Source organism: Halichoeres trimaculatus, unplaced genomic scaffold (assembly GCF_033239565.1).
Source record: "Halichoeres trimaculatus isolate MK-OKI-2021-1 unplaced genomic scaffold, fHalTri1.1 fHalTri1_scaffold_5, whole genome shotgun sequence".
In the NCBI taxonomy this organism is placed as follows: Eukaryota; Metazoa; Chordata; class Actinopteri; order Labriformes; family Labridae; genus Halichoeres; species Halichoeres trimaculatus.
The window spans coordinates 16,349,097-16,361,720 of record NW_027437183.1 but is presented as its reverse complement, the minus strand read 5'-3'; the positions used below and the strand labels follow the sequence as shown (position 1 = coordinate 16,361,720).

Here is a 12,624-nt window from a genome sequence, read left to right as displayed (position 1 = left end):
TTGCATTCATAAATTAAAGCTGCCGCCATAAAACCTCACATCCCAGACTTTTCTGTACCCTCTGTGTCAAAAATATGACGATATATATGAATATAAACATGTAGATAAACTGTATGCTGACTAAGCTGGTTTCCTTGTATGACCATTTAAAGTCCATTTGTGCTCTCTGATTTGCATGGGGGTTGAGAGTGGGGATATGATGTCACTCAAAGTGCTTCTGTTTTTAAGTGGGGAGTAATCAGATTTTAGAAACCTTCATTTCAAAACGGAAACCAACTCTGACTCTTAGCAATACTTTCTATTCGGAAAGAGTCGGGAGTGTATCTGAAATCCTGGTCCCACACTGCACTCTCAGTTACAGCTATGTAATTCACTGCTCTGACTGTTGGTAAAGGTCAGGCTGACCAATATAAGACGGGAAATGATGTGCAGCAGCACAATAGACCGCCTGATAACTCTGAGAAGACAGAGACACCAGCTGATGGTCCCGTCTTTATGTTCTCTGACTCAGACCAACAACACTTGCCCTTTTCAAAACAGTTTCATGAGGCTTTAGATTGATCTCTGTCTGAATCACACATAGGATCCTCATAACCTCAGTTTGGAAATTTTAGCTTATTTCTTTTTTTTTTTCAAATGACTAAATTTCAATGTTACTGCCTTGATGATCTGAAGCAAATACCAACAAGTGGTGATTTTTAATACCGGTGCTAACTTATGAGGATGATTACCTTTTATACTTGACTTAAAACAGACATCACAATTAATATTAAACAAATAGAGGACGGCATCTCATTTTAGGTGGTCGGTATCAGAAGCCTGTAAAGTGAAATAAAAAGATATACCACTTGAGTATGTGTGTATATATGTTTGCCATGTGTATAGACTGTTTAAACATGTTTTTTTGCCCCTGCTCCTGAGGCCTGTGATTGTTAAAATATGTTAAACCCTCTGGGAGAACTTTCTAAGTGATCTTAAAAAAGCTTCGAGAGTTTCATTTCAAGATGCATGCCTTATCGTAATCCACAAATTAGAATGAGATTATCAGCACCAAAACTAGGTTATTTCTAGATGTTCTGTCCCAGCTTCCTGATGGGGTCGGACAGGACTAGATTGATTGATTTTGAGAAGTCCCCATGATAACACCATGCCAGCCAGCTTAGTTTAGTAGTGAGAAGAGAAATCTGTGTTTTATTATGCTATTAACAATTTCTTGGTTTAGTTTTGTAGAGATGGTGGACACTGGAGCTGCACTGTCAAAAAGACAAATGAGCAGAAGAAAGCTTAACAGTAGAGTGATAGAGCATGGGCTAAAGGCTAAAACAAGAGCTAAGCTGTTTGTGGGAATGTTCATTCTAACCTGCATGCAGCAGTTATTCTGCAGTGGTCTGTTCAAACTTTAGAGTCCATCGATAAAATTAAGCACAAGGTTACATTAGCTCTGCTTGGTCGATGAGCACTGGTAGGACATAACTAGGATTCACAAACATAACAAGATACGAACACATCTCAGAGCCCCAGGCTGTGAGTAAGACTTGATGTGACCAGCTGCTAAACTACGGTACAAACTGACAAAGTTTCTTTGTTTTCACATTTCAAACAATAGCGCGATGTAACTGCTGATAAATACGTTACATTGTTGCTTTGTATCCAGCAAAAGTTGTCTTGAACAAAGTAGTGTTAAATAGAAGATCTAATTTCTAGTTATTTGCTTCAAAACAGATGCACACCTTGGTAAGAATCATGTCCTGACAACAGTGGGTGCAAGTGCTCATGGGATATAGAGTCTTTATCATGAAAAAAAAAAGACTGGCATTTTTGGAATAGTGCTCACAGCCTCTTTAAACAGCCCGACAAAGCTTTGATGTGATGAAACATCCTATGACAGCCAAAGGTATTCTAATAAATCAATCTATTTCTTCTTTGGTCGAATTATTAAGAAATTTAGTGAGGACTGTAGAAAACATCCTCGGCCGTTCAACAAAGTGCCATAGTCCAGGTCCTGAGTTGAGACTTATCTGTTTTAGCACCTAATGTAACTTGGCTTTTAAATTATACAAAAAGAACTATTCTCATAGAAAAACATAAATATATAGTCAAAAGAATTTCCAGTTCACAATGAATGTAAACCAATAATCGACCATCTATTGTGCGACGAGGAAAACCCGATAAGCTGCAGCCAGGCAAAGCACAGACAAGGTCTTCAGGCAAAGTTTCACATTGGAAAAGAGCCATTTCCATTTCCAGAGCACTTCAAACAATCACTGCCCTCAGGATCTGCCATAGGCATTCAGTCTTTTCTTCCTCTCCAGCTCTCCATGAGAAAATCAGCAAACAAACAAAACACTTCTTCATAAAACACAACTCAGGACACCAAGTTAGATTGTAAACACTACATAGATACAGACTTACTATGCCCTGCTTCTGGTGCCCATGGTCTATCCATCAGCAGGAGGCAATCATACAGTGATTCACACAGCTTAGCAGCACTGTATTTAAAGATAAACCTTTTCTAATTTTAAAAATGATTTAAATTTATTTTAATGCTGTTTCTACTATCATCATGAGTTCATTTATTTGTTATTGAGGTTATTTAATTGCCAAAATCAAAGGACACGTGTCAATTTTTTTATACAGCTGACCAAAGCAACAAATCAGAAGGACAGATTTCTGATGAAAAAGTTGGTCTTGTATTTCTATTGTCACCTCTAGTTTCGTTGCAGAGCTTCAGTGAGTCACAGCTGAGGACGGTCACCTCAGATAACACAGTGACCTTAAAACCTGTTGTTACAGTTGCCAAGGAAACATCCATAAAAAGACAGAGTTATAACCTGACAGGCTTTATTTGAACTCTGTGACCATCTGCCCTTTAAACAAGACCTTTTTATTTATGATTGGTTTGAATACATGAAGGATGCTGCTCCGCTGTGAACATGTGTATACAAAGCCATACAGACAAACAGTTAAATGCTAAGGGGCATGAGCTCAAAGATGTGTCACACGATGTCTGGATGGAGTTGTACTTTTCAAGATGAGCTCAGAACAAAATGATAGTTGGGTAGTTACAGGCATCTATCGCTCTCAGAGGCTAAAACCTGCAGACTTTGGGATCAGCTCTCCAAAGTATTATCACAAATTTTCCTTCTTTTGTTTTGGGGGCTTTAGTGTTATTTTGACCTGTTTTTTTTAATTGAATAATCAGTCAAACAGTAACATCCAGTCTTAAGGAATAATGTGGAAGTGCAAAAACATGCAGCCCCATCAGTGTCCACTTGAGGTTGGCTCAGGAACTACCGAAAACAACACACTTTGGTGTGTTTTGAAAAGCAAAGAGAAGCACAGGGTAAAGGTAGCTGGTAGAATAACCCTAAATGTTTCAGATCATATTTGCGGTCAATTCATTTCTTCCCTGGATGCCAGACTGTCAAGGTGCTTTGGCAGTTAAAGAGATAATTCTGTTTTGTTAAAGAGGTGATAACACCTTGCTCTCACTTGTTTAACATGTCTTGTTGTATCACTGTGAGCCTGTAAGCGTGTCTATATTTGCACTAGCTGAAAGCAAGCGGTAATCGTCTTCTGGGAGACTTTTTCCTTTTGAACAAAGTTAGTCTTATATTCATTAGTTTTGTCTCTTACAGCTAATCTAGAAGTTTGCCTGAAGAAAACAAAGCTTGAAAGCTATTTATGATGCGACTCAGATCAGGAACTGTTAGACTGAGGGACAATCTCTGCCGGCTCATGCTTCCACATTTTCAATACTGACTCTTTCCTCCCAGCCCCTGGAAGTATTGAATTTGCTGCTCAGTCCTGGTCTAAAAGTGGAGTCATAGATACTTTTTTTCAGCGTCTTCACTTTGTGGTTCAGCTCATTCAGTTTTTCCTTCCTTTCTAAAAGTTCAGTGGGTGAGCAGTATTTTGTCAAAAACCTCAAAAGCTGGAGGCGAAAGCTGCTTTTCAGCAGAGAGAGGAAGAGGAGGAGGAGGAGGAGGTGGTGGAGGGTCTGCTGGGCATGCTCAGAAGAGCCTCGGGCCTAGAATAGAGCTCTGCTGACCTTGAGGGTGTCATATCGATCGATCAGCAGTGAGGAGCTTTGTGTACATGTGAGAGAAGAGAGAGGGGGAGAGAGATGGAGGCGTGCAACTCCACCAAACAAGGAGAAAACTGAAACCTGCACTAATGATGAATCATTGATAAGTGAACAAGACAGGACTCTCTCCTTCCATCTCTCTCCTTTTTTCTTTCCTTCTCCGCCTTTCTCTGCTTTCAGTGCCTGCTTTCAAACATCTTCTTACTACTTTTCCTTAATATCTCTCATTTCCGTGCTGCCTTTTTCTCCATTTTCCTCACTCATGCTTTTTTGTCAAATGTCATTTTTTGAGCATTTGCTCTCTTCTTCTTAATCTCTCTCTCACTTCTCCACTTCACATTTTCTGTTTTCTCTTTCAATCACTTGCTTTTTTTCCTCTTCTGACATTTCCTGCCTTGTTCCTGCATCAGTACTCTTCTTCATGTTGATGCTTCCCTCCCTACAGGTGCTTTGAGGGCATGAACACATACAGATGCTGCTACATCCTCCCGTCTCTGCCTGTCTGATCCGCACTCTCTTACGGGAGTCTGCACTCACTTCAGTTAGGTAGTTATGTGTAATTTTGTGGAAACTGGTAGGCTTTCAGCAGGCCGATTTGAGCGAGCCTGTTAGCTATCAAGCTTCCTTTTCTCCTGCTTCTAATCTTTGGGTTTGCTCTCGCTGCAGTCTCAAACCTGCACCATTTAAATTCTAAACTTGTTCTCTAAACACATCTGAATTTCATTAAACTCCCCAGACTGAAAAAAACAATAAACTGTAAAACAGTACCTTTTAATTGTCCATTCAAGTCAAACTATTGAAATTTAACAAACTTATAGTATTTACATTTTTTTAGCTTTAAGTTGTCTAACCTTGTCAGGCCAAGAGGAACTCATCTCTCAGGTTTGTTTCAGGAAACTGAGCTTTGGTGCGATGTTTTGGACACACATTCAGACTGTACCTACCCTCTGATCAACCAAACTGTTTGCCTTCTCTCTTTGAGAATGTAAAGCTGAATTTATCAGGTGTTTTTCATATCATTTGTGAATGAGTTTGATCTTTAACATAATGGGTGTACCCTCCTGTTAGGGTTTGAGAGGAATCTCTGCTTTAAGTCTCTTTGATATGAATCCAAATCCTTCTCTTAGCTCTCACTTGAATTCAGTCATCATGCATGCATTCTCACTCACTGCCCTTGTTTCCTAAGATAAACTAGATATTTTACTGCAGATACCAGCCGATACTGATTTATTTTTTACTTTTTATTTTTTACAACTGACAGCATATACTTTCAATGTTACAATCGTATTGTCTTGAAAATACCTGTGCACCTGAACAATACCCGTGAAACAGTAAAATCTTTGTTTTCACTTAAACAACAAATAAAGTGTCCTGAGTTTTAGGTCTCAGAGCAAAAAGAAACAATGGCTGGCTGTCAGACCGTCCCAGAGGTATATAGAGTCAGTTTTTTATGTAAGGATGGGCCGATCACCGATCTCCAAAAATTAAGGAAATTGGCACCAATCGATCTGTGCATGTCTACAGCAGATGGTTCAAAGCACGATCCTTGCATTGTTCAGAAGAGCAGTAACAGGAGTAACAGGTGCAGATGCTGTGATACAAAGGAAAGAGATGACGTCACTCCTCTGCTTTCATCACTTTTGAGTTTCTTTTGGATTGATTTTTTTTGTCCTTTACTCAACTTCAAGGCCTTATGTAATTCAGCCCCTTTATATATCACTGATTGTGTTTGATGAAAGATCCCAACTCAAACACTTCAATCTTCTCCCACTGTGTCAGGAATCTGAAAAAGCAGCATTTAGTTTTCCTTGCCCTGACTCTAAGAACGGCAGATACATCTTTTTTAAGCTGGTTTTTGATTATCATGGTTCTTCAGCGTAATCATACTTACTGAGTTTTAAGAAATACAATTAACACAGCGGTTTAAGCGCACACCTTGTGCAGAAGCTCTAGTTCTCCTCACTTAGACTATTAGCTGCACATCTTTCCTCATTCTTTAATTTCTACACTTCCTGTCTCTCCTCAGCTGTCCTGCCTATCAAAGGCCAAAATTCTCCCCAAAACATCTTGAACTGAAAGATGTTCACTCTGTTTTCTCTCTGTACTATTTGAAGTTGTTATAAATGTATTTTTCATTGTAACTGTGTTTCCAGTCTCACTTCTGGGGCTGCATCAGCATCAAAGAAGGGTCACACTTTTCAAAGCGTGGCTGAAAGATTTCAAATAACTCCACCTTGACATTGACACAATGCAACACCTGTGCGATGGAGGTGGCAGGGAACACTGCATTCCCTACAGCATTCACACTTTTTTTAAGTGTGAGAGTTTGGCCAGACAAGGAAAGAGTGCCACAGAAATACTGGGGCAAGCTTTGTACCAAAAGAGGATTCAGAATCAGGTTAGATTGTTATAGCTTACAGTCTGCTGGATGCTGCCAGCCGTTCAACTCAATTGTCAGAGCTGAATGTGATTTTCATGTGTCCTCAGTGCAGTGTGAGAGAGTTTCTCTGTCCAGAAGGACATAAAGTCAGACATTGTATCTTTATTACACCCCAAACACAGTGAAAGATCTGATCTAAATCATCAATGGGACTCCTTTGAAGCTGCTCATTGCTTCAGTCTCAGGGTGGAGGGGGGACAGGGAGTTAAGACCAACGGCCAAACATATCCCTTAGCCCTTGGTTTGGCATGTCTAGTGAAGGGGTATCCCAATTATCTGTAAGGTTAAGGGGAAGTGCTGCACAGTGCTTGAGATGAAGACAAACCGGAACCTCACTTGATAGGTAAGGGTATGAGAATTTTCCCATAATACACCACACCTATTAACAAGATGGCAGAGCAGAGACTGATGGAAGCATAATTATTGATTTTCATATGAATGACACTTATTTTTTTATCAGATATTTAATCCTTTGCTATTCCACGTAAACATTAAAGAAATCAAAAGGGCCCAAGCGTAACATCATGGGAGATGGCATCTTGGAAGTGAATAAACAATTGCGGCATCTTCCTACGACTTAGTCAGCAAGTGGCTTGGGGTTATAACGTAGTAGAAAACGAGTTGTGCCTCGTTTCTTAGGGATGTGTTTTCACCCTCACAACTGAGGACCAAGGGGGAAGGGGAGGCAAAGGGGTAAGACGAATGGGGAGGGCTAAGGGGTACAATTGGGGTTAGCCCCAAATGTCAACTCCAGGCCCTAGTGGTGGTGTTAAGGTACTCAGACCTCAGCTTGTTTCGAACCACAAACATGTTAGTTTTTTTCTCTAAAATCAGGTTTTAAAGCTTAAACTGGATGTGGTTTGTGGTGTTTCTGCAGCCAGCCTCAAGCAGAAACTTGAAAAAGCCGAGATCTTGAGTACTTCTGCTTAAAGCTTCATATTATTTACATGTACTGAACATGTATAACACCTTTTTTTCTTTCTGCATGAGTCACAATTATTGACTGTAAATAGAGTGGACAGCATGGCTTTGCTATTTACCATTGTATGGTTTTAAAGCCAGAATACCCCTGTCACAGGCGCCGTCATTGGCAGCCACAGTCTGTGCAGTAGAGGCTATGAGGGAATCTGAGTGGAGCTGGGTGAAAAAAATGATTATTTTTTTCTTTCAAGAGTCTAATCTTTTCTTGGCTCTCTCCATTGGCATATTTTGCAATTCTTGAAAAAAAGTACACAAGAACGTCAGCTGTCATTTATCGTTAATGTAGCATAAAACCTTGTATTTAACCTCTTACAACTAATGAAAAGGAAACTTTTTAGATAAAAAGGGTAACTGAATACAAGGCAGCCCAATAATATCTTTAAATCACCACAACAATCGGATGTGAGGAACATTTCTACGAGATGTATTGATTTCTAAAGCCCATCTGGAATGGCTGGGGAGATGGAGTTTTTGACCTATACTGCAGTCAGTCACCAGGGGGAGCAGTTTGTGTGGCAGCCTTACTTCAAGCCGAGCAAGATGACATCCATTTTTTTTTACAGTCTATGGATACATTATTGGAAGTAGTTATCATTGTCAGCATCATGTTAAGTTTGACAGTAGGTGTCTGTTTTTGTGCATGTTCAGTGTGAAAAGTACAATTTGCCGTACTGTATGTAAGTGTCGTTTACACATTTCTTCCCAGTGCAGGTCAAAAAGATCAAGTATGAAGATTAACAACAAAGTACGTTACATCAGCTCTACTTACTCCACACTATCTCTCTAAACATTATAAATATTCATGTTATATACATTCAAGGCCATTTATTAACTCTGGTACAGCCGCACACATCCATGTACAGTATACAAAAACTGTTCTACCTGTGTATGTGTGTCAAGGAGCAAGACACAGTGCAACAAATGTGGCCCATGTTTATAGATGAGAGAAGAGCAGAATAATGCAGTCAGTATAAATAATGTAAAACAACTACAGCTTTTTTCTAACTCCGCTCTCACAGGAAGACCGAGGCATTCATCCTGAGTCAGTGAGGGGACTTGAGCTTTTCTTTAACACACCTGTTCAAGATGGTGTGACGTGCCATTTTCACACTTTCTGATCACCAGTTCATCACCATCATCATCAGCAGCAGCAGCACTGACCGTGCTCATGATGGGAGATCGTGTGCGTCCACAAGCACATTTTCATTATTAGATAAAAACACACTTTCCATGTGACAGTGGTGTGCGAATTTGATTAGCTGGTTCCCTGCTTCAGTCTGTTTTTATATGGGGACAAACGATGGTCATCCATCCAGTGTATTCAACATGCAGAGGTTTTAAACAAACAGGAATCATGTGGGCAGTGTAGACTCAGCTGTGCATTACTCAAAGTTCCCTAACTCCCCAGCTGTCTCTGTTCATACTGACACCACCTTTCTCTCACAATCTCTCAATCTCCCTCCACATGCTCATCTCAAAGTCAGCCCGCTGCAGGGCACATACATCTGGATATATGTGGAGCACAGGGACAGGACTGTACGGGAGAGGAAGTCAAGAGAGGAAAGAGAAGAGGAGGAAGGCTCAAGGGGAACAATCAAGAGGGCAAAAAGGTAATATGACCTATCATCCTCAACCTACTCAAGAATGGAAGTGCACACACCTGTAAAAATGCTTAGATTTTAAGGAAAAGCAGCACATATTCATGAGATGCTATGAAATATTAGAGGGATTATTCCCTTCAGAGCGTTCTCATTTACCTCTGCTGGAGGAAACCACATACATGACCTTGAATACTTATATACACATCCACACAATGTATGTAGTAGCTGCTCAGTCTGATCCCTTCCTCTTTGGGGAGCCATTGATCTGTTACTGCCAAAATACTTCACTTACACAGTGCAGCCAAGGGTCGCATATACTCACACAGGCACTGAACACACATTTAATAAACCTGCCTTCATTTGAATTCATTTTTACTTTGGTCATTTGAATGTCAAATGTGAATCTTCTGTGCCGCATGAAATGCTAATGCTTTAAAGTTATTCCTTACTGAAACAACTCTATCTTTAATAGCTCAAAATTACTTCCTCAGGGAGTTCAATTTTGGGTTTTCTTATCACAAACGTACCAAGCTTTTCAAACCGAACTGAACCAAACTCAAGTCGACTGAATTGAATCCCAGAAAACAGTTCTCACTCACAGCCTACGTATTTTGAGATTTTCACACAAGCTCAGTATTCTCATCTTCAATGACTTTTACTACAAAAAAAGCAGCCAACCGGAATAAAAGGGAAAAAAGACAAGTGTCTGCTCACTGGTGTTAGCTGCACACTGTACAGACTTTAAAAATAGCAGAACCATTTGTGTGTCTGTATCCGTGGATGCAGGGAAACTGAGGTTTGGGTTATCGTTAGCTCACAAAGACTATGGAAATATCAGCAAAGCATCAAAATAAGATGAGCAGACACTTAGGAGTAGAGACAAACACTACAAGAGGAAATATATTAGGGACACTGTGAGCCATTGCAGAGGTCACACACTTGAACTAAGTGGCTAGGTACAAAGAATGGTGTTTGCAAGGAAGCCTTCCACAATGGCTGCTACAGTAGTTTGACATCACCAAAGAAAAAGGAAAACAGGGTTAGAGTTTAGTGAACATGCACGTTAATAACCAGCAGGAAACCAGAGACCTTGAAACAAACTGCAGCTGCTCCCAGAAAAACAGGATGAGTTCATGGATACATCATGGTTTCCAAGTTCCAAGTGCGAATCCTGACCCTGACTTCTCTTTTAGCCTTCATAGCTTACATATGCTAACACTATTATAGGCCTAGCTCTGTAATGTCACCTTTGAGCTGAAATAATGGCTGTTAGGATGTCTTGGTAGAAAATATTTGATGATTGTTATTTTTGTATCCATGAAGCCATTCATGTTTTAAATCTTTGACAGGAACTCCCTCTGTTTTCTTTACCCACATGATGCCAGCTCCCATTATAGATAGGAGTTCAGTCTTACCTTTGATGCCAAACTTGGAGTTTCCTCCAAACTTTAGAATAACCAACATGAGAAGAAAACCAGTGAAGGCGACAGCAGCTATGCCCACAACCACGTACACCTGAACGACAGGAGGGCAAGAGTTATAAACTCGCAGCACGTATGAGTTATAAACCTCTAGCATGCACACTGCAGAGGAGAGCACATTCAAAAGAGACACAGGATACACAGCAGAACAGAAGGTGTAATCCTCAGGCAGATATTCAGCGCTGGGACGGGTTCATTCAATTACTTTTAACGTGAAAAACAGACACAGACAGGGTGTTTTCTTGACAAGTAACACAAAACACAAAGAACGACTGACAGAGGCAATCAGCCAAGAAATAGCAACAGGGGACTTACAGTGATTCTGTCTTCTGGGGGGTTTCCAGGGGGTTCACCTGTTTTATAAAGGCAAGAGGGAGAGAGTAGTAGTAAATACAGAGGGAGTGACCCTTGGTCCAGTGAAGGACAGTGTTGAAAGTTACATCCTCTTTTAAACTCTCTTTGGTAAAAACAGTCAAAATATTTCATTTTTTTTGTTATCATGGAACTGCTTTGAAGCAGGTGAATACAGCTCAAGGTGGTCCAGCTTTGTAAAAGTGGCATAGGGAAATGAAGTGGAAGTGAAGGCTATGCTAGCAGTCGATATCCTGAGCTTTAAAAGTGAGCAAGTGTAAGACATGTTTGTACCTGTTGGCATGTCTGCAGAAGGGAGGAGGTGTAGAGGAGAGAAAGAACAGCCACATATTAGTTCTTAAAAGACAAAACATCAATTCTATGACATTCTCATTGTCATACCATTTTTCTGAGCTGATGTCAATTACTACATTCAACACAGGAAAAGAAATACTAACAAAAATAAAATATTGTTTTAAAATGCACCAATAACGTGGGTTTAAAAGTTGGTAACAAATTTGATCTGAGCCACAAGGATGTGTACATACATAAAGCACCCTCAGCAACTTAAGAGACAAAAGAGAAAGATTCTTAAAATGTTTTCTTAAATGAGGAGGCACGAGTGATAAAAAGAAGAAAAAAAACTTCCCTGATTTCAAGACAGTAAATCCTTGAACACAAAAAGAGTCTTGATGAAACATGTTTTACTGAAGATTGGAACATTTTTGGTGGTGAAAATGTTTTACTCACCGTAATAAATAGGCTCAGTTCCTACACACAACAAAGACAGAAACAGAATATTTAATTTGATGTTCCCTTTAATCATTTTCATTAAGAGTTTCTGCACGCCTGGCTTTTTAAATTCTAACATTTAAACTTCTTTTTTATGATTTAAATGAAAGATTTCAGGGTTCTAACAACTGTTTCTTAAAAGAACATAACTCACTGTCAAATCAGTTAAATAATCAATCTCCATTGATGTTGGCTAATTCTTACAGATGTTGACCCAGGATGCTTTACAAATAGAGCAGGTCTAGACTGCCTTTGTTATTTCTCACCGTCCATGGGCTTGCTCATGAAGTGAGCCTCCACCTCCTTTCTGTCTGATCCATATTTGTTTGTAGCCAGGAGTTCATAGCGCCCATTGTTGAGGTGAGTAGGGCTGTCCAGCTGCAGGCAGCCATGGTACTCTCTCTCTGTGATGTCATGAATCTTCGTCATGATGTAGTCTCCCTCCATCACCACTTCTCCATTGCGAAGCCACTGCAGCTGCGGCTCTGGGTTTCCTGAAGAGACGAGAAAAGAGATTTTGTGATAAACAGTGAGAACACATTCTTTAACCTACAACTGACATTTGATTTCCCAGACATTGTTGTGATCTATTTATGCTGTGAAACTATTTAATGTGTTAGGAAAGAATCTCACGAAATGTCTCAAAATCCTAGAGTACCATCAAAGGATAATGAGAGAATGTCTGACATACCTGACACGCTGAAGGGGATACACCAGTGATGGTCTGGGACTGCATCACTCAGCTTGGTGATTTTGGGTGGGACTAAATTTCAGAGTAGACAGTCAATAAACGACAGAGTAAATTAAAACAATAAGCAAGATAAGGATAAATTCAGAGATAGAAATGGTGGAAAAGGCATAAGCACTGGTTAATAGAGGAGGAGCAGTAAT

General features: G+C 40.0%; 1 protein-coding gene across 2 annotated transcripts in view; it reads right to left on the bottom strand.

The window, feature by feature from the left end:
- Positions 1-12,624, bottom strand: part of ntrk2a (neurotrophic tyrosine kinase, receptor, type 2a) — a 97,703-nt gene that overhangs the window by 66,266 nt on the left and 18,813 nt on the right. For both annotated transcript variants that reach the window (XM_074671152.1, XM_074671153.1), the window contains exons 8-13: positions 12,425-12,496; positions 12,000-12,227; positions 11,692-11,712; positions 11,236-11,247; positions 10,906-10,943; positions 10,525-10,624 (exon numbers count right to left, since the gene is read on the bottom strand). In XM_074671152.1, the coding sequence (XP_074527253.1) occupies positions 10,525-10,624; positions 10,906-10,943; positions 11,236-11,247; positions 11,692-11,712; positions 12,000-12,227; positions 12,425-12,496 (471 nt within the window). The remainder of the gene's footprint in view (positions 1-10,524; positions 10,625-10,905; positions 10,944-11,235; positions 11,248-11,691; positions 11,713-11,999; positions 12,228-12,424; positions 12,497-12,624) is intronic.